Source organism: Protopterus annectens, chromosome 11.part0, assembly GCF_019279795.1.
Source record: "Protopterus annectens isolate FY-2018-M chromosome 11.part0, PAN1.0, whole genome shotgun sequence".
NCBI lineage: Eukaryota > Metazoa > Chordata > Ceratodontiformes > Protopteridae > Protopterus > Protopterus annectens.
This window is the reverse complement of record NC_056745.1, coordinates 1,256,954,969-1,256,978,004: the sequence shown is the minus strand read 5'-3', so window position 1 is coordinate 1,256,978,004 and position 23,036 is coordinate 1,256,954,969. Positions and strand designations below refer to the sequence as shown.

Below are 23,036 nucleotides of genomic sequence, written 5' to 3'. Positions count from 1 at the left end.
CTGCAAGGGAGGGAGCCTGCTAGCCAGCAAGGGAGTCTGCCAGCCAGCCCAGCCACTTGAGCCATTCCAGCAGGAAGGAAGCAAGCTAGCTCAGCAAAAACTGTGAAAGTGGTAAGTACATAATAGCATTTTGTGGCTTTAGTTATTTAAAATGTGAATATTGTGCTTTATTTAAGTTTTTAATGTTTAGAGGTAGATGGGGATGTAGTATGCAGTATTTAAATCTGTGCAGTGGTTATTTTGAGATTTTTGAGTAGTAGTTTAAAATGGGAATATACTGTGGTTTAATTTTTTTTAATGTTTAGAGGTAGATGGGGGTGCAGTACGCAATATTTAAATCTGTGCAGTGGTTATTTTGAGATTTTTGAGTAGTATTTTTTAAAGGTATAAAACCTGAATGTGTATGTAATTGTTATTATTCTTGGGGATATGATTTGGAAGCATTACTTTTAAAAGGCTGAACTGTGTATAGAAGTTGTTTATTTCTGGTGGGGGGCAGTGAAATATAAATTTAGTGTGATGTATTTCTATTGTCGTAGCTTTTTCTGGGTATTATCTGTTTGCAGATAGAAAATATTCGAGCATAGTTTGCACTTTTTTGTATGGAAATGTGTGCAATTTAATGCTGTTTTCAGGAAGTTAGGATATACTGTTTGGGTAATTTTTCCTGTTAGTTCCTGCAAGTCAATGTGTATATGGTACAAGTCTACTTTTTGAGGGGGGAATGTTAACAGTTAATGTAATGCATTTATTATTCTAGTAGGTACATGTTGCCAATTTGCCGAAGCTGTTTCAAGATTGTTTTCATTTATACTTGTAAATGTGTGCATTTAATTTATTATGCATTTTAATAAGGTTAAAATGTACTGCTTTGCTTGTAATGTGCATATGGGTGTGCTGCTTTTGCTTGGGCCTGTTTATTGCATTGCTGTGGTGGGTAAATTACTCTTAATTGCTATGTTTTGAGAGAAAAGGAGCCCATGGAGTCTGTTGTACATTGTAGTTTATATTACTTCTCTTGTATTTTTAAAAGTTAAAATGTTTACAGACTTTTTCCTGTTTTTTTTTCTTTCTCATGCCAATGTTTTTCAAGCCAGTTCTTTCTCATGCCAATGTTTTTCAAGCCAGTTCTTTCTCATGCCAATGTTTTTTGAGACAGTTATTTCGTGTGCCAGTGTTTTTTGAGCCAGTTCTTTCGCATGCCAGTGTTTTTCAAGCCAGTTCTTTTCACATGCCAATGTTTTTCAAGCCAGTTATTTCTCATGCCAATGTTTTTCAAGCCAATTCTTTCTCATGCCAATGTTTTTCAAGCCATTTCTTTCTCATGCCAATGTTTTTCGAGCCAGTTCTTTCTCATGCCAATGTTTTTCAAGACAGTTCTTTCTCATGCCAATGTTTTTCTAGCCAGTTCTTTCATGTGCCAATGTTTTTCAAGCCAGTTCTTTCACATGCCAATGTCTTTGAGCTAGTTCTTTCACGTGCCAATGTTTTTCAAGCCAGTTCTTTCTCATGCCAATGTTTTTGAGCCAGTTCATTTGTGCTGTGCACCAGTATGTTACTGCACCCTACTAACACAGTTTTGGTAAATATGTTGCATATCAGGTAAGTACAGATTCGAGCATGAAGAGAGCAGCAGCTTCATCACAGTCAACCAGCAGCAAGAGAATGTGCAAGTGGCAGGATGTTTGGAAAACAGAATTCGACTGGATCGAGAGATGCAGTGATGTCAAAGCGTTCTGCAGGTATTGCAAGAGAGAATTTCTAGTGACCCATGATGGAAGAAATGATGTCGCATGACATGAGGCAACTGAGCAACATAAGACTGCTATTCTTCAAGCTAAATCCACTCACCTGATGACAAAGTGGGCAAGGAATGCAAACCTTGAGGGACCAGAGCTTAGGATCATTGCAGCAGAAACCTCTGAGGTGTTCCATGCTGTTAAGCACAACATTTCCTATAACAGCTTGGACTGTGCAGTAAAGTTGGCCAGCCAGTTGTACAGTGACTCGGACACTGCAAAGAAACTATCTTGTGGCAGAACCAAGGCTGAAGCCATAGTCGAAAATGTTTTGGGACCCACTCATTGGAATGCCTCCTGCATGACCTTCAAAAACCAGGCACTTCATTTGCAATTTCATCAGATGCTTCCAACAAGGGGAACATAAAATTATTTCCACTTGTTGTGAGGTATTTTTCTAAAGAAGAAGGGGTGGTGAATGGCCATTTGGACTTCTATGAAGACCCTGATGAATCTGCACAGGCTATTTCACAGCAAATTTCCAACATTACGGAAAGGCACTCCTTGCCCTGGGACAGCATTTCAGCTTATGGTGCTGATAATGCCAGTGTGAACTATGGGAAGAAATCTGGTGTGTATACCAGATTAAAAGAAAAGTGCCCATCACTCCAGAAGGCTAACTGTGTTGCCCACATCATTCACAATGCAGCCAAAAAAGCTGCAGCACAACTACCGTATGACGTGGAAGTATTTGTAATGAAACTTTTCAACCACTTCTCAGGTTCGGCCACTAGGACCAGAGACTTGAAAGACTTTCTTGAGTTTTGTGGCATGGAATTTGACAGTCTGTTAAGACATGTGCCAGCAAGGTGGCTGTCACTACTCCCAGCCATTGAAAGAGGAGTGAAAAATCTCGCAGTGCTCCAGTCCTATTTCCTCTCCCAGGGAGAAGAGGAGACCCCCTGGCAGATATGGCAGTACTTTTCAGCTAATGAACATGGTGAGAATGAATTTCCTATGCTGCCCCAGTACTATTTGCACTTTGTCTGTGCTGTTCTTGTTGATTTTAATGAACATATAAGTACATTAGAAAAATCAGCACTTACTGCCATGGAAACTTTTTGTGTAATGGTCTCTCTTAAGCAAAAACTGCAGGCAAGAGCTGAAGGAGCTTTCTTTGGAGGGAAACTTAGGGCACTTATGAGCTCATTAGATAGCACTTCTGCTAACAAACTGACAAGAGACTTCATTGTGTTCTTGGAGACAGCAGTGAAATACCTGGAACAGTGGTTTGATTATACTGAAAGCAACTACTTGTTTGCACTATCTAAATTATCTCTAAATGAACCCTTTGCTTTCAGTGACTTGCTTAATGTGACCACTGCCCTGAGTCTGCAGGATGTAGATGAAGATTATCTTTTTAGGGACTACTTGGCAATTAGGCCCTCTCTCGAACAGTTATGTAACACAAGCTTGTCCCCAGGAGAGAAGTGGCTGAAGCTTTTCAAAGAAGGGCCTGAACTGACTACACTATATCCGGTAATTGCTAGGGTTTTATCTATGCCGACCTCAAACACATTTGCAGAAAGAGTTTTTTCTTTGGTGAAAGGTAAATGGACAGATGTGTGAAACTGATACAGTGTGGACTTGTTAAAAGCTGAACTAATGATGAGTGTAAATTACCGGATGCAATGTTGTGACTTTTACTCAAATATTGTTTCAAATCGGGCCCTTCTTCAAGCCATAAAATCTAATTCAAAATACACTTTTAAAAAAAAAGTGATTTAGTGTACTAGTGTGCAGTATAAAGTACTAGGGTGCAGTTTGTAATTTTGTGTTTTTCTTTGTTTAGTGTTAATTTGCTAGTGTGCAGTATGTAGTATTAGGGTACAGTATGTCGTTTTGTGTTTTTTCTTTGCTTTAGCTTTAATTGGCAATAAAGTCTTAATTTTATACTTGGCTTGTATGTGGTATGTAGATTTTTTTTTTCTGAATAGTAATGGTTGGTTTATGATTTTTTTAACTTTTTAAATAAACAAGTGACTGTTTAATAAGTAGTGTGTTTTTTATTCCTTTAAAGTTTATTTACTGTTACAACTGAGTAATGTGTGTTTTTGCAGTAATAGTTCACTTCATTTAAATGGTATGAGTTTTCAGTATGCTGTAATGTCACAATGTTGTATCCATAACTAATACTGCATCTCCTTTAACAACTCTGGTGATGTGGTGGGGGTGTGGCCAGTGTCATGTTGGTCACACCCCCTACCCTATTGACCACACCCCATGCCCCACTTTGTCCTTGTTAAAAGGTGGCAACTCTATTTGCATCTTGCTCAGTCACACCAACCACCTGCATGTCCTCTCTCACTACATCCATAAACCTTATCTTAGGCCTTTCTCTTTTCTTGTTACCTGGTAGCTTCACCCTTAGCATCTTTTTCCCACTATACTCAGCATCCATCCTCAGCACATGTCCAAACCAACATAATCTTGCCTTTCTGGCTTTGTCTCCAAACCTTCCAACCTGGGCTGACCCTCTAATATACTTATTCCTGATCCTGTCCACCCTCGTCACACCCAGTTCAAATCTTAACATCTTTAACTCTGCCACATCCAGCTCTAACCCCTGTCTTTTTGTCAATGCCACTGTCTCCAACCCATGTAACATAGCTGGTCTCACTACTCTCTTGTGGACCTTCTCTTTCACTCTTACTGGTACTCATCTGTAACAAATCACTCCTGACACACTTCTCCACCCACTCCATCCTGCCTGTACTCTCTTCTTCGCCTCTCTTCCACACTCACCATTACTCTACCTCAAAACTGACTTTATTGGACTTAATTAGTCCTCTTAGTTGTCTATTTAATTTGAAGAGAGTGTTTTTAACATTTTGGGTGTTACTATTCCTAATTTTAGCCATGCCCTTTTTTTTTGTATAACTTGTTTAATTTTGGATTCCATTGAGTGATTTATTTTTAGAGTTTGTTTTGGGTTTACTTCTGGTAGGTACAGCAGACTGCTTGCTGCCACTGACATGGTTGCCTAAAATTTATCTGAACAATTCCACATAGGCTGCTCTGTTGTCTGGATTTGGAGAGGTCTGGAATTTTCAGAGGTTATCGCCTATTAAAAGTAGTTTGCATTGGAATAGCTCCTAACTGTTGCGGGCTTTCCTGGGGTTGTAGAATATACTTTTATTTCAAAAGAGACCTCTTTGTAATCTGACCTTACCAGAGAGGACATAGCATTGGATGGGATGCAGCATTCTCCCATATTTGTGATTATCAGGTCCAATACATTTGTATCTCTATGGGTTATATGCAATATATGATCTAGGATGTTTGTGTTTACAAAGTCTAGGAATTGCTGTGCCTGCAAATTTGGAGTTGTATAGGATCCCCAGTCTAGAGAGGGGCAATAAAAGAGCCACAGGAGTATGGTATTCGGTTGAATGTTGAGTGTCTCCAGTAGGTTTAAGTATGAGCTATGGATTTCCTGGGACATTTGTCTATGGTAATCTGTACATGAAGAAACTCTAGCACATCATCCTATTTAACCAACCTAGAGGTATGCTTGTTATTGGTGTAGATTGAGACACCTCCACCTTTAGTGTCTGTCTGTACAGTTACTGTTCTAAATGTGTGGAAGGTAATGAAGCCTTGCACAGCTGAGGTACTCTCTGCATGACTTTAAACCATGTCTCCATAACTGCAAAGAGGTCTGCATCTGCCAGGCTGAGGAGGGCTTGGAGGGAGTGAAGCTTCTCGTTTAAACTCCTGGCATTTTGCAGCAACACCTTTAGATTCCCATTTGTTAATTTTGATATATTAGAAGGTTAGTCAATTTGGCACTACCTAAAAAGACTCTATGGGTTAGGACAATGCTTTAGCTAATATTTGAAAGCCTAGAGGGGATAGTTTTAGACCATTCTTAGCAAAGCAATGAGAGCTGTTAACCATATTTTTCCATGCTCGCAAATATTTTATCTCCTTTAAAATCACCAGCGTCTAAACCGATTATTAAAGTCAATCATCTTTTGTTCATATTGTGGCATCATCCTTGGTGAAGGTAGAATGTGGTCAGTCCTGGGCACATAATAGCCAGTGACACATCTTCTGAGGGCTCGCTAATGTCTCTCTTCACATAGTCAAGGCAGGCATGTCTCAGGTCATTTATACCTTTATGGACTGTCTGAATCATACTGGTACCTGGGATGCAGTGACTTAAGTGCATGCATAACTTGGAGGATCCTGGCTCCTGATAAGCAATTGACCATTATTTTCTCTTTGTCCGGCTAGCTGAGTAGGGCATCAGTATGCCACACAATTAAGTCCACTAGGACTAGAGTCATGGGTATTGTATTGGCTTGCCTTATAGATTTTTTAGTCGAGTCTCCAGTGGGTGTGGCTGTATGTGTAGTGTTAAATGTTGCTTGTGTTGAGTGTGTTTTACTTTGCTACAGATAATTTTTGCAGGTGGAGTGTCTGGGAAATCTTTGCGGTTTGGGAAGATTGCATTAAGTTGGTCTATGTGTGAGATATGTACTATGTGTGGTAGGTGTACCATATGCATTTCTGACAACCTGATTTTTATTGTATGTGCTTGCATGAGAACAGTGTCAGTGAACATGAAACAATTGCACCATTGTGTCAAGATACCATTGTTCACCAAACTGGCTGTGGAGAAATCAGGAAGGTATGTATGCATGATTCCAGGTCCTTTATTAGGTGAACTACAATGGTGTGGCACACAAATGGTTAAAAGTAGTTTTTCTACAATCACCAAATTACTGGCACAGTTTCACAGGTAGTTCTATGGGAAATATTTACCTTCTTGGTGTCTATTGCAATACAAGGCTCTGTAAAACACTGCTCTGCAATGAACAGGTGTGCATAATGTGCTGAATTTATACAGACTGCACTAGAGATAAGCCAGTTGTTTGTGATATCTATGGAAATGAGAGAGTACCAAAATAACTCTACTGTTACTAAAATGTTTTTGCAGAGGGGCTTTACCCCACTATACCAAATGACATTAAGATCTACAACCCTCACATTGTTGCTTTGTATACTAACTTCAAATTTGCTGTACCTCATATAGAGGGAATAATCTTAAGTGTCACAACCTCTGACTCAGGAAATACACTCTTTATTACATACACACTGCTTCCTTTTCCACTACTTGGAATTTCAGGTGGAAGCCACCAAATAAATGTAACATTTCATGGAATAAACAATGATGAATGATACATTACTGCTCAAAATACTTGAAAAGCTGCCATACCCCAAAGTAATGCAAGATCAGCCCCAAACTGCTATTTTGCAGAAACAAGCTTCCCAAATTCCCTGATAGAGGAGATTGTGCCTCCCATTATAACTTTTAACTAACCAATTCTACTGTCACTTTAACAAACTAAAAATAAACAGTCCTTCCATTTCAGCAGTCGGGGAATGAAAAAGCTATTTTGGTGTCTATAATCTAAACTGTCCTTTCACTGGAGCATTAACTTTCTGGTGTAACATGATCTTTGATCACAGATGATTTAAGAAAATGTAATTTTTATTGCTGAATGTTAATTTTATTATGGTATCACATACTGTATGAATATTTATGTACCAGCTATAATATACTGCTCTCTATAAATGGTTATACAGCTGTATGCAACTGTCATACTTGGAGATGCAAACAGCCAGGAACATTTATGCATGATTTTGTGATGAGAAATATTGAAAATGTTTGGTCAGGGAAAGTATTCTCGATTTTGTTTCATTAGTGTACAGTGCTTATTTGAAAAGCATAAAGAATGTTTGCATTGTTAGAATAATTCATTTTCTAGATTTCCTAGTGCAGAGGTGGCTTGGTATAGCATTTCTGTTGAATGTATTTTAGTCTTGAATCAGACTATAAATCAGGATTATGGATTCATAAAGATTAAAGATTATGTACAGTCCTGTAAATGGTTTGTGCACATTGTCTTTAGGATAGAAAACCAAATGTAGTGTGATTCACCATCTGATATTGATCATTTTGTCTCTCCTTAACATACTTACCTATGTATCTGTAAATGGCAACCTTATCTGTACTGCATATGAAATGTGATGAGAATGTTTGCTAATTTACACTGGGGACATGGTGACACATCTCCTCACACAGTCCTCCTACAATGATGACAGTGTGATCCACCCTTTACAGTTATCTCTTGTATTTGGAATGAAGTGGTGCAGCTTCAATGGTTTGTGGATGTAATGTTTAGTCCACTGTTACTTGTATGCACCTCTGTGAAAGATCCTAAAGTCATTGCAAGACATGTCTACTAACATAAGGCAATATAGTTAGTCATTTGCTGTTTTGTAACCTGTTTCTTGACCAGATAAGATCATTAACAAAATTGTTCCTTTTAATTGGTGACCTAGGGGCATTGTGTAGTTAACTACTTTAGTGTGTCACAGAGTAGGCAATTGGAGGGGAGGACAAATTAAACACTTTACACTGAGCTTGGGAAGCAGCTCATATGCAGTTCAGAGCTTTAGTCCTGCTCTGAGAGACATTCTCAGATGTACCTTTGCAGGATCATAGGAACAGTATATATAGTACCTTTTACACAACAAAGTCTGCACTGCTGTCCTTATTCACTCTAGTGTGGTAGTCTGGTATGGGACTTCTGCTGCATGGGCTATACAGTATAATACCTTTTTTGGAGCTCTGCTATGGTAGTCTGGTATGTGGCATCTGTAGTGTAGTCCTATGGTATAGTATCTTATAGGGAATTTGTTATGGTAGTCTGGTATGGGACTTCTGCACTGCAGCCATACTATGTAATATCTTTTAGGAAGGTGTGCTTCCAGGAAGGTGCTAGTCATGGAGTAACAGAAGCTGACTAGTGGGCAGTAGTAAATAGGTGAAGGAATGGTTGCAGCATTTGTCCTTGGTGTGGACATACTGCACAGTTGTTATGTCCTGCATTAGTGACAGCCATTGCATGGGATATTTTCGATGATGTATCTGGAGGGACACAAATCAGTGAGAACATAGGGGACAGTAGCTACTGTGACAGCCCTACCTATCAATGACCATATGAACATACAGATTAGACTTACAGTACAGGAATCTGTGCCCATAAAAGTGATCTACAGTGCACATAATGGTATGTGTATATCAATTGTTGAGAGTACTTTGCATATACTTTTTATCCCCAACACTTTTATTGAATTATCACTTGTGATGCAGAGAAATTTACATTCATATAAACAAGGAACATCTTTATTAAACCATCACTTACTACATAGGCAATCATACACATATACAATTGAAAACAAGCCACAATGACACAATTCTAGTTGCAAGCATTTTACATCACAAGATATACTGACACATTCCCAGTTGTAAACATTATACATCACTTATAATCTACCCAATCATTTTCAGTCAAACATTACATAGCTCATTTATGTCCTGATGACTTTTAAATGTCATTACTCCCTTGTATGTATTGTTCCCACAATTCCCATTTTTTCCTATGTAGTTTGCTCCTACCCTTTTCTAAAGATCTGTTTCAGTTGTTTTATCTCTAATACTATATAAGAGTCAATCAGAAGAGGTTAGAAAGAATTGGGAAGAGAGATTGGATAAGTAATTCACAAAGAAACAATGGGATGATATATGTATGTCTCCCAAATATGCAATGAGATTTAGAGGATTTAGGATTTTTGCCTGGAAATGTTTGCATATATATTTCTATCCCCAAATAGATTCCAGAGAATTTTTCCTCAGGCAGACAGCAAATGTTGGAGGTGTGACAGGGAAGAAAGAGGTAATTGGGAACATATTTTCTGTGATTGCGATGAATTGGTGGACTTTAAGGATCCTCAGCGGGATACACTATCAGACATGCTGGGTGGGCAGATTGATCTGACAAGGGAGATGATTTTTCTGAGCTATGATACAGAATTGGAATTGCCTAGACATGCTAAGATCTTGCTGTGTCTAATAATGGTGGCTGCCAAAAAACAATTACTAGAAAATGGAAATCAAAATCTAAATCAACTATACTATACATATACTTATTATTGCACAGGATATGGAGGTAGTCCATTGTCCTTGCTGCTCCATCATACCCGGGAGCAATTCATATACAGTTTTTGCTCAGTTGTCATGTGTAGGGAGTATTATAGGTTTGCATATATTGTACTTAAGTCCTACCTTCCACTCTAGAAGAATAGTTACAGCACTGTGATGTGGTAAGGAATAAGGTAGGTTGTTGCTCTATTCTTGTGTGTTTGGTGCACTCCTGCAATATGCATTATTTTGTTACCGATCTCCATAACAACACTAGGATGTGTTTACAATGGACATGCTGATGGTATTGCTGATGGCATTGTAAAGCCATGTTATGCTGAGCAGCACATCTACTGTGCAAGCAGATATACACATTTTATGGCTATGTGCACTTACCCCTATCCATTTCATGGCTATTTATATGCACTTACTCCAATCCTAGCTGTGCTGTAGAGACCTGTACTCCTTCATCTGTGTCTGCACTGTGAATCGTGTACAGGACTGCACTACTACATTTACATATCTTGTTTGTAAGTGAAGTGATGTGAGTTTCTGACGGCACTGAGGAACCAAATCTGACTTAGTATGTTGTTTCTGAGTTGTAGGGCTTAAAGTTATGGCATGTACTTTCTAATTGTATAAATGTAGAGAATAGAGAGTTGGTGGAGCCAAGATCCCAAAAAATATATGTATAAATGTAGATAAAGAGACTTGTAGGCTGGAAATTAAAATACTTGAAATTTATTACAAAACACAGATTTCGGTAAGCGCTTTCGAGGCATTCCTCTTCTTCAGGCCTTAATACAGAAATAAATTAGCACACAAGGTTTAAATAAAACCAATAACCATTAAAAATTCTTTAAAAATCAGTGATGCAACCCTCTTTTTTCAAGAGAGGTTTTAAAGATACAGTACTGTTAAGACCAGGTGATAAGTAAGCCTTAAAGTCCACTATCCACCTTAGTTCAGCATATTCAGTTTCATTGTTAATATCACCTTCTCTAAGGCTCACATTCATTTTTGCAAGACCAAGAATTTAAAATTGTGCTGATCACCACAGTCTAAGACATGCTTAGCTAATGCATTAGTAAGTTTGCTGTTCCTGATATCATTAAGATGTTCCATCACCCTTTTCTTCATAGTTCTATTGGTTTTACCAATATAGAATGCACTACAAAAATTGCACTTAGCAAAATACACAATGTTTTTAGTAGAACAATCTGCATAAAATAGAAACTCTACAGGTTTCTAATGCACAGGATGTAAAATCATGCAGGTGGACCAAATGTTATTGCATATTCTGCAGTTTCTACATGGGAAAGTCCCTATACGTTGTGAGACAAAACTGTCACATGTTTTATTCTGTTTATAGCAGAGTTTCTTTTTCAAATTCTTGCTATTTTTAAAACTAAAACTGGGTGTAGAACCAACAACCCGGCTAATCTCGGGGTCAGTGAGAAGAATGGACCAGTTCTTTTTAATGATGTCACATGTCTTGTAGACATCGTTAAAAAAAGTAAGACATGACCTATTGACAGGTAATGAGGGGCCTTGCTTATCTGGGGGTACATTCATTAAATGTTCATCTGAGTAGTAAGGTTTGGTTTTGTGACTTTCATGTAAGTCTGCTTCAGCTACAACTCTATCAATATCAACCCTCTTGTATCCTCTCTCAACAAACTCTGTGGTGAGACGACTCATAGCATCTGTTAGTTCTTCCCTGTCTGTATGCAGTCTCTTGCAACGTAAGACTTGGTTCGTGACTATATTCTTAGTAATGTGCCTAGGATGCATACTGGAACGGTGAAGAATGTTGTTCTTCCTACAGTCCTTCCTATGTATCCTTGTCGAGATGTTGCCAAAAATATTTTTGTTAACATTTACATCTAGAAAGTTGATTTCCTCTTTGGAGTAACTAGGTGAGAAGGTAAGGTATCCAGTGGTGTTATCAAGAAACCTAACAAATCTGTCCAATTGTGTCTCATTACCATGCCAAGCAAAAAATATATCATCCACAAAATATTTATAAAACGTAATGTGCTGCTTGTACATGTCAGAGGTATACGCCATTTCTTTCTCCCATTGAGCCAGAACAATATTGGCATATGTATTGGCACATGCCGTGCCTATAGCAACTCCCACTTTTTAAAGAAAGAACTCTCTTTGAAACAAAAAAAACATTGTTCTCTAGAATCAAGTCTAGAAGAGCACATATCATATTGTTATTATTATTATCATTTTACAGAAGTTTCAGGTTAATGGCATTATCAACAGACTGAATTTCTTTTTATATGATTTGCTTATGACTGACCAAATAGATTATATTCTTTTTAGCTATTTTAGTGTAGAGCATCCAACTATACCAACAATTTATGGTCTTCCAAGAGTGCACAAGGATACATGTAATCCCCCCCTTTGACCCATTGTATCAGGAAGATGTTGGCTCATGGAGCCAATGTCTATATATGTAGAAAAACAGCTAAGTTTTGTGTTGAATAAGATAACTACTGTCCTTCATGATAGCAAACAGTTTTTAGAACACCTTTATGACAGGGCTGAGAATCAACAAGCTGTAAATTTAAGTGATGTGATTTTTGTTACTTTGGACATGAACTCTTTATTCACGGTCATCCCCAATGATGAAGGGATTGAGAATGTCAGGCAGTTTCTTATCAAGGAGAGCAATTTCAGCAATACCAAAATCAATATAATATGTGCTCTTCTAGACTTGATTCTGGAGAACAATGTTTTTTTGTTTCAAAGAGAGTTCTTTCTTCAAAAAGTGGGAGTTGCTATGGGCACGGCGTGTGCCAATGCATATGCTAATATTGTTCTGGCTCAATGGGAGAAAGAAATGGTGTATGCCTCTGACATGTACAAGCATCACATTACGTTTTATAAAGGTTTCATGGATGATATATTTTTTGCTTGGCATGGTAATGAAACACAATTGGACACATTTGTTGGGTTTCTTGATAACACCACTGGGCACCTTACCTTCTCTCTTAGTTAGTCCAATGAGGAAATCAACTTTCTAGTTGTAAATATTAACAAAAGTATTTTGGCAACTTCTTGACAAGGATACATAGGAAGGACTGTAGGAAGAACAACATTCTTCACCGTTCCAGTATGCATCCTAGGCACATTACTAAGAATATAGTCAATAACCAAGTCTTACGTTGCAAGAGACTGCATACAGACAGGGAAGAATTAACAGATGCTATGAGTCGTCTCACCACAGAATTTGTTGAGAGAGGATACAAGAGGGTTGATATTGATAGAGTTGTAGCTGAAGCAGACTTACATGAAAGTCACAAAACCAAACCTTACTACTCAGATGAACACTTAATGAATGTACCCCCAGATAAGCAAGTCCCCTCATTACCTGTCAATAGGTTATGTCTTACCTTTTCTAATGATGTCTACAAGACATGTGACATCATTAAAAAGAACTGGTCCATTCTTCTCACGTTGTCGGTTCTACACCCAGTTTTAGTTTTAAAAATAGCAAGAATTTGAAAAAGAAACTCTGCTATAAACAGAATAAAACATGTGACAGGTTTGTCTCACAATGTAGAGGGACTTTCCCATGTAGAAACTGCAGAATATGCAATAACATTTTGTCCACCTGCATGATTTTACACCATGTGCATCGGAAACCTGTAGAGTTTCTGTTTTATGCAGATTGTTCTACTAAAAACATTGTGTATTTTGCTAAGTGCAATCTTTGTAGTGTATTCTATATTGGTAAAACCAATAGAACTGTGAAGGAAAGGGTGATGGAACATCTTAATGATATCAGAAACAGCAAACTTACTAATGCATTAGCTAAGCATGTTTTAGACTGTGGTGATCAGCACAATTTTAAATTCTTGGTCTTGCAAAAAATGAATGTGAGCCTTAGAGAAGATGATATTAACAATGAAACTGAATATGCTGAACTAAGGTGGATAGTGGACTTTAAGGCTTATTTATCACCTGGTCTTAACAGTACTGTATCTTTAAAACCTCTCTTGAAAAAAAGAAGGCTGCATCACTGATTTTTCAATAATTTTTATTGGTTGTTGGTTTTATTTAAAGCTTGTGCGCTAATTTATTTCTGTATTAAGGTCTGAAGAAGAGAATTGCCTTGAAAGCGCTTACCTAAATCTGTGTTTTGTAATAAATTTCAAGTATTTTAATTTCCAGCCTACAAGTCTCTTTATCTACATTTATACTTTCTAATTGTGTTCTAGCCCTACCTTGCTGCGCATAATATTTGTGAATACTGCTTTTACTCATCAGTATGTTACTGGCTAATAACATCAGATTTATTTTATTACATATTATGCTTTAGCTGTCATTCAGAAGTCATTGTCTGCTTATGTGTTCAAAGTTATATGCTGTCTATAGACATAATTTGCACAGGCATGCATTCTAAGGTATGTCACTCATTTTAATTCTTATTTTGTGTTAACACTATGCCTTAAGGCCCATGTCATAACTGAAAAGCCTCCATGGATCAGTGTCAATGGAGAATACCACTTCAGACAATATGAAATATATAAGCTTAGTATGATTAAAATGTTTTTTTTTCCCCAAATTGTGCGAAATGGCAAAGTTAAAACTCTATATTTAGTCTGATGAACACTTCCTTGTAACAAAACTTTGCAAAATGCATCTCTGGTACTTTAGATAGTACATGATACAGAACTGCAAGATGGGTCGGATTTTGAGTCCAGTTGTCAAGCATAAGAACTTTTAGCCATGCTTGAAAGACATGGCTGCAAACCAATGGAATTAATGGTGAAGCACAATGTCAAAGAACTATGTATTTTGGAGACAGACATTAAAAAGATGGACAAAAGCATCAGTGAGCATTTCCAATTCCAGCAGGTCCAACAGCAACATAGTTCGATGTTTGTTGAAGCTGACAATATTTGCAGCAAAATGCAACAAAGTAAAGCCAGGAAACTACAGCGAGATTGGAAAGATTATCTTTAGGATAGAATATACCCACAATCACTGATAGCCTCAAGTATGGAGCTGGAGACTTTTGAATCAGTACCGTAATTATGACATCAAAGGAATGATTCTACAATTGAGACTCCTCCTATGGAACATGGTATCCTTCTCAGCTTGGACTGGATCCACAACAGGGAGTTAAACAGCAGACAACAGGTTTTTCATCAATGGTACAGGAGCATCAATTGGACTGCCAACAAAGGCAATCAGAAGAACAAAAGGAGCTGCAGGAGGTGACTGATTTAATTTCTTGTAAAACTGTGTATAATCATTCACAAAATTTTAGAATATATAATTATAGTTCATTTGGTCTCAGCATGGAACATGCAGACCTTTTTCGTAGAGAGTCGTGCCTTTGTACCAGCCGAAAGTATGGATTTAACTAAATTGGTATGTGATCTTAAACTCTATAGTAGGTGTTTAAATCTACAATATGTTATGGCTGTTCATTTTTCATCTAATGTGGGCGCAGGTGCTTTATGTATTCCCAGCACATTCAATCCGGAATTACACCCCATGTTAAAAGTGTTTGAGCAGGTCTGCAAACTTGACTTCAGATATTTGAACACTATGAGACCTTTATTTCCTTGGGACATTTTAACCCCCCCCCATGAAAGGAAATTAATCTTGCATTTAAAATATGAAAATAATTTGTACTTTATGTGCCATGATAAGGGCAGTGGGCTTAGTTGTCATGAATCACTGACTATGAACAACGTATATTTAATTTGTTGTATGATGGGGCATACATTGAAGTGTCATGGAATGAGGTATATTTGTCATATCACAAAACTGATGTACTGGTACATGAAATGCTTATGCAAGGGGAGATTAGTTATGACATTTATTGTTTTTTTTAACAGTTAAGGAACCGGTTATTCCCATGATATTTGGCATGCCAAAAATACACAAGAATATCAACTATCCCCTTTTCAACCTATTGTTGATGCTGGCACATCCAAAACCAGCATTTTGGCATGTTATAGTGATCATTTTGTAAATAAAAAATTGTATAATGTAGAGCAAATATGCAAGGATTCATGGGATTTTTTGCAAATGGTTAATACGTTAAGAAATGTGAAAGATTTAGTATTCATTACTTTTGATGTGCAACATTTGTTTACTTGCATTCCCCATTCTATTAGTATGGAATGATTCTTGGAAAATTTAGCTTCCTCCCTTGATGTTTCACAAGAACTGTGATCTCATGGAAATAGTTCTTAAAAATAATTATTTCATGTTTGATAGGCACTATTTTCATCAGCAAAACGGAGTCACAATGGGGGCAGTGTGTAGCCCCTTGTACACTAATATAGTTATAGCTGTTTCGGAGGACAGATATATTTTCAACAGTAGTTAGAGTGGATCTTGGAGGTTTGTACACTTGATTTTTAGACAATATATTTATTGCCTGGTCTGATGGCATAGACAAAATAGAAAGTTTTATTAAATATATCAACAATACTACTTCATTTTTGAGGTTTACATACAATGTTGTCTCTGATAGTATAGCATACTTAGATGTTTGTCTTACTAAAAGTTCTAATACTACACAACTTCACTCCAAGATATACAGGAAACCAATGTACTCTAACTCATTCCTACACTTTACAAGTAATCACCCCATGTACCAATAATGAGCGAGTGGCTCAAATGGTTTCTGATTTTGAAAATTTTATAGTTGAGTGCAACTTGCTTTATGGTATATTCATAAACAGGGGATATCCCAAGTTTTTCCTAGACCCTATAAAAGCAGAGGTTGTCGATAAAGAATTGGAGGGGTGTACAAGCCAGTATTAGATAAGAATCATATTTCATTAGTTGTAGATGTCCTTGATGACCTAAACACCAATAATAGGTTACTGGAGGCTCATAATAACTATAATTCATATGTATGTAAAGTACTAGCATTCATTTATTACTATGCATTCCATTGATAGTCCCGTGATTGGTAAGACTTTGTGAAAAAATTGGCAACTTATCAAAAATGATTCAATTTTATGCGAGCAACTAGGCAATGAGCTACAATTGTCTATAAAAAGGGGCACTCGTTTTAAAACTTTATATGATAGAATGGTTTTTAATACGAAGCAACAATGGGGTTTGTCAGTCCATTTGTAAACCCTCTTAAGGAATTGAGGAAATTCCTTACAGTTTTCACATATTGTAGCTCTGGCCAAGCTGCTTCCCATGAGTTAGATTCCAGGTATTCCTCCAGAATTAAGCTCTTGGTACTTCAAAAATAAATCCACAGGCAAATCCTCAGGTTATGGTTCTAAGATGGGCATCTCTCTCTACCTTTTAACAGCACATCACCAACAGATTTAGATTAAATTTTGCTACTATATTCTTTACTAGTGAAATGTGCTGTATATATGTACAGCCATTAAGGTTGCACCATGCTGTATTGTATACACACAGCACATCAGCAAATCATTTCTACCATTTTTCACCTCAAAACAAGTTTTTGATATCACCCCACACATTTTTTGTTGGTATATACATTTTCAAATCATGGAGAATCTAACTATGCTCTTAATCCCCCCCCCCATAATTTCCACGTTCAGGGACCTGGGCAGCAAGACATTTTTCTGTGGTACATTTGGTTGGGGACATGTCTGACGTGACATTCAGCTGAAGATAAATATGACTGTTGCAGATTCCCTGTGGGAAAAGAGAAGCACACACTCTTCCATACCCACAACTTTAATAACCTAGTGCATGTGGGAAGAAGTGTTGAGTGCTGTGCTTAGCGTACAGTACATACTTATGTAACTACAACATGTAGAAGTGTGCTACAGCATGGATGAAATCCTGCATATTACTGTAGTCACATTTATGTCCCAGTATGCATTTTAGGAAATGTTCCTTAAACAATGTGAAGGGGGTAGTGGACAATACACACACCAATTCTAAAGGCACTGTCCATTGTGCACTGCATGTTAACTGCCACTGACATACCCACTGGCTAGTCTGCTGCTGATGCCACCCTTACTGCCTGCTGTCTCATGTTGCCTTGGGAGCCATGGACATTATTTTCCCCTTCTGTATTTGGTTATTGAAGTTGTGGGCATGGCACAGCATTCTTTTCTTTACTCACATGGAATTCACAATAGCCATATGTCTATACAGCTTAATGTAACTTCAGCCATGTGTCCCTAACCAAAAGTACCACAGGGAATGTCTTACTACACAGGTGCCTGAACCCATAATTTCTGTAGTGACTCGAACTGAGAGCATTCTGAATTGTGTAAGATATCTTTTGTTAAATTATGTACCAAAGGCATATGATGTAATACTTTGCCCAGCAGAGTTAGATTTTCTGTATGCATTCTGGGATACCTCTTATTGTCTTATTTGACATATACCTTCCACTTTCCTTTTCCCCTGATTTTGTGTCTGCAGACACAAGGATAATTAACAAGGGTGATCATTATTCCAGAATCCCATAGCCCCTTTGGTGTCTTCCCACCCACCAATACCATACATTTAGCTAACTTGGTAGCAGTAGAGAGACAATTGCTTATTCTTTTATTCTAGCAGTTACTTTATTACACGCAACATTTACATTTTCATTATCATCATGATGGTTAAAATCACATTTATGTTAGATATAGCATTCCTCTTAGTAAATTAACAATGTTTAGCCAAGTAACTCTTCTTCCTAAACTAAAACATTATTTCAGTTACTGACAGGCTGTATGCATTGACCGACATCTGTACATACACTTTCAGCTACAGGCATATGCTGCTCTTTTTTAAATACTGCTTCATTAATTAGTGACGTGACAGCACAACCACTTTATCAGTACTGTCAGGGTAACCACAAAATGCCTGTTTATGTGCTTTCCTTGGGAGGGCCCTTTTGAACTTATCAACTGTTAACACGTCTATCATTTTACTGTTCTTCATATCCAGTTATAACCATAAAGTATGTTTTAGAACAAACATTTGTGGTGTTATTCTTGTACTTGTACTAAATGCCCAATTATGAAATTTCATTATTGATGTTTCAGAAGCCAAACCAGCAATAACAAACAGTTCTTTTCTAGTTGTTGATAGTCAATACAGTCAGCACATTCATGTTTATGTCTGATTAAAGTGCTTTACATGGAAGCTGTAAGGGGAATATTTTAGCAATGACAGACTGATCCTAAATTTTTTGGGTAGCATACATTTGAAAGGAAACAATATATACATCAGTATCATCACATTTACTCAGTTTCTTTAATGGTGGGGTGGTATTTGGGCTGGCAAGTACACAGGCTAATAAAGTCTAATGTTCCTGGTGACTTTTTGCAGTGACTTCACTCCTCTCTGGTAGAGCCACTGTGTGCTACCTAGTATTTGCAATGGTTTAAAGATTAGTATCTGTAGTTTTCTCCATTTTGTTTAACAAAAGTAACAGTTTACTCAGAAAACATGCACAGTTCTGTATTTCACTCGCTTTGAGTGTGACAACTCAGAGAGCAGCAGTTCTCTTTTTCAGGTGGATAATTCACATAAAATGTGTGCACTTGCAGGCTGTGATGCAGTAATGAAGAAACAATGCACTGTGATGTATTTTGACCAAATTATGCCCACAAGTGTAACCAGTGATATTCACTAGAGACAGTTCTCTTGGTTCAAGTGCAGTTTATTGTACTGCAAAATATAAAGTTATTTTTTTAATGAAAAATGTAAACAAGTACAATTTTCCTTACATTTCACTTCTGGGTTTGCTAGTCTAGTTGTAGATTCTGATAACTGAATGTCACAAATTACAGTTCTCAAGTATTGCCATTTTGGTCCAGGTGCCTTGCATACCCAGAATGAAGCTCCTGGTTCTAATCCACACTTAGTCTGCTGGTGTTCCACATGATAAACCACACTTAAGCTTGTGCTACCCCACAACTTTTTCTGAGTCTTGATTCTTGGTCATGAAAAAATCTCTTTGTAAGAGAGGCAACTATTTTTGACTTCTTGGGCTATAGGCATTATTTTAGTAACACTTGAACAGTTTGTTCATTTTAAACGTGGCCACTATGTGCTTTACTAGTGTAATGTGTTGCATTTATCCACTGCCATTAAATTTGCATCATACTGTTGCTGTATCCATAACCCCTAAAACCAGCATTTTGAAAATGTAACTAGCCAATGTACTACTATACCTACATCTACATCTATATCTATATCTATATCTACAGCTACAGTAAACTCTCAGTTAACTGGAACTCAAGCAACCAGAAAAAAAATCAAAGAAATACAGTACAATTTTCATGTGTTGGACTTTCTATTCCCCGCAGAAACATACCTTACGTTTTTAGAGTTTTAGAGTTGTAAAAAGGAAGATAGGAATACATTCCCTCTCTTCCCAACCTAAGAACAAGTCAAACCAAACAGATAGTAAAGGGTACAGTATTAGTCAGGCCTATTTTTAATAGTAACTCTCAAGCAACCAGAAACTACAGTTATCCGACAGCTACCAATCCCTGTGGGTGCCGGTTAACTGAGAGTTTACTGTATATCTATATCTGTATCTGTATCTACAACTATATCTGTATCTATATCTATAGCTACATGTATCTATCTATTTATAGGTATAGCTAATCTATATATTTACACACACACACACACACACACACACACACACACACACACACACACACACATATATATATATATATATATATATGGTTCCCATTCAGAAGCCTGAAACATCATAAGCCTGAAAATCAAAATCCTGAAACCAAAAGCCTGAAAATTCAGAATCCTGAAAACTCAAAATCCTGAAAGCCCAAAATCCTGAAACTCAAAATCCTGAAAACACAAATAATGCTAATATGTCACTATAAAGACACTAATATCTACCAACTGACCCTGACCCTAACCCTAACACTAAGGTCCCGTCACTATCACAATCACCTGACCCGCCTACCCTAACTCACTTAAACCGCCCTAACCCCAATATTTGTCACTATTGCATACATGCCTAACCTGCGCTAAACCTAACTCACTTAAACCGCCCTAACCCTAACATAAAACCAACCGCACCCAACGCATGACCTAACACCACAGGGCTAACAATAGCAAAGCCACAATGACATCAGTATGTCTATTTTGTGTTTTCAGGATTTTGACATTCAGGATTTTGGGCTTTCAGGATTTTGGGCTTTCAGGATTTTGAGTTTTCAGGATTCTGAATTTTCAGGCTTTTGGTTTCAGGATTTTGATTTTCAGGCTTATGATGTTTCAGGCTTCTGAATGGGAACTATATATATATATATATATATATATATATATATATGTGTGTGTGTGTGTGTGTGTGTGTGTGTGTGGATGTTGGGAATATTGATATTGGTAAGTTGAAACACATAAAGTTGACACATTCTGTGCATGCTCTGGGGATTACCCAGGAGTGGGAAAAAACAAAATACAAGTGCTTTGTGGGGGGGGGGGGGGAGCAAGACCCCATTCACCCCGCACCTTCTGCTAATTATATATACTAACTCTGAAATCACACAATCTCCAGGGAGAGGGAATATTCCCCTTCCTGGATATTGCTGATCGCACACACTTGTCAACCATCTGTTTCAGTCAACCAAATGATATCAACCAGACAGACCTAATTTCACTAGCTTCCCTAAACCCATTTATGTATAAGTATATGTATAGCTATCTAGCTATCTAGCTATATGGGTTACATTCAGCTGCTTTAACTATTGTTTTAGCACTGAAAAGGCCATCAAAAGTGATTGAATGTTTAAAGATTGAAATTGCCAAACTTATCATATGCAAGACTAGGTAATTTGCCCTTTCTCCACTGTAGTGTGATCTTCAAGTTGACATATTTAAGTAGCAAGTAATGTGTGTGTGTGAGGGGTGCTCTTTGGGGATTTACCCCCTGCAAAAAAAGATGATTTAAATGATTTTCTATGTTTGATGTTACTATGCATGATAGCGTTCCTGGTTAAGTGGCACACTCCTGACAGTGTAGCCTTGTTAGATCTACTGGTGCAGCACTTCCCACCCTTCAGTAGGTGTCACCAGTACAGTAAAATAAACTACCTCTTTCCCTCATCATGTATGAACTAGTAAGCTCCTCAGTGTTATCCTTCTTGTTTGGCACCTACATCGCACATACCTCTACTCCAACCCTGGTCAGCTAGGGCTTTATTCCTCTGTGCCATGAGAATGGGGCATGTTTTTTCTGTTACTGATAAGATATTTTATTATTGTAGTCCCTGATCTGGTGTTAATACTGAGGCCTTTCAGTATAGTCCAACAACTATATTCTTATTATTTTTGCAAAATTTAAATCCCAAGTTGCTTCAGGAGGCTTGTTTGAAAACTACAGAACGCAGGGTTCTATTTGAGCTTCCCATATAATAATTTGAATTTCAGCTGCACGTATTCCAAAAACTGCAGTATTTACTCAAAACTCTAATTCTCTGTACTTAATAAAATTCAAATTCAAACACATTTCATCTAATAGACCTACAAGAATGTGGAAAAATAACACTACACAAACCCAAAGGAAACAGAAAAAATGCACAGTTAGTAAAGAAATAAAACCACCTAAACTTTTTGTGGAGGATTTATACGTATGTGCGTATGTCTGTGTCTATATATACATAAACATAAATCAATCTATCTGTACACACACACACAAACACACACACACACACACACACACACACACACACACACACACACACACACACACACACACACACACACACACACACACACACACTTATGTAAAGTTCTAATCAGAAAGAGACAACACTCAAAGGAGAATATTATTTGTTTTTGTTTGTTTTTCAGCCTGGAGAGTGTTCTGTGTGCAGGATCATGGTACAGTGCTGTCTGGGAATTGCCTTTCTACTGTTAAGTGATCTCTGAGTTGGTATATCTACATCTATGTATAAATATATATATATATATATATATATATATATATATATATATATATATATCTTCAAGTATTTGATAGTAAACCAAAAATGGTTTACTATCAAAATGTCGAGGTTAGGAATCTTGAATGACGATAATACTGATGCATTTAATCGACATCATGAATATTAATTAGGTGAAAACATTGACAAATAAGGCTGACATCCTGTTGTAGACGAAAATATCAACAGATGCCATTTTTTAAACTTGCTGAGTATCCGCAAATTGTGCAACATCCTTTCCAACCACGTAAACTTAGCTGTACCATGAAAACCATTGTGCAATTCCTGTTTCTGTGTTAC

The 23,036-nt window shown here is 37.3% G+C and overlaps 1 protein-coding gene across 1 annotated transcript in view; it reads right to left on the bottom strand.

The window, feature by feature from the left end:
- Nucleotides 1-11,865, bottom strand: part of LOC122815058 (vomeronasal type-2 receptor 1-like) — a 246,136-nt gene extending 234,271 nt beyond the window's left edge. The window contains exon 1 of the mRNA XM_044087302.1: nt 11,127-11,865. Coding sequence (XP_043943237.1) covers nt 11,127-11,865 — 739 coding nt within the window. The remainder of the gene's footprint in view (nt 1-11,126) is intronic.
- Nucleotides 11,866-23,036: the final 11,171 nt, after the last annotated feature.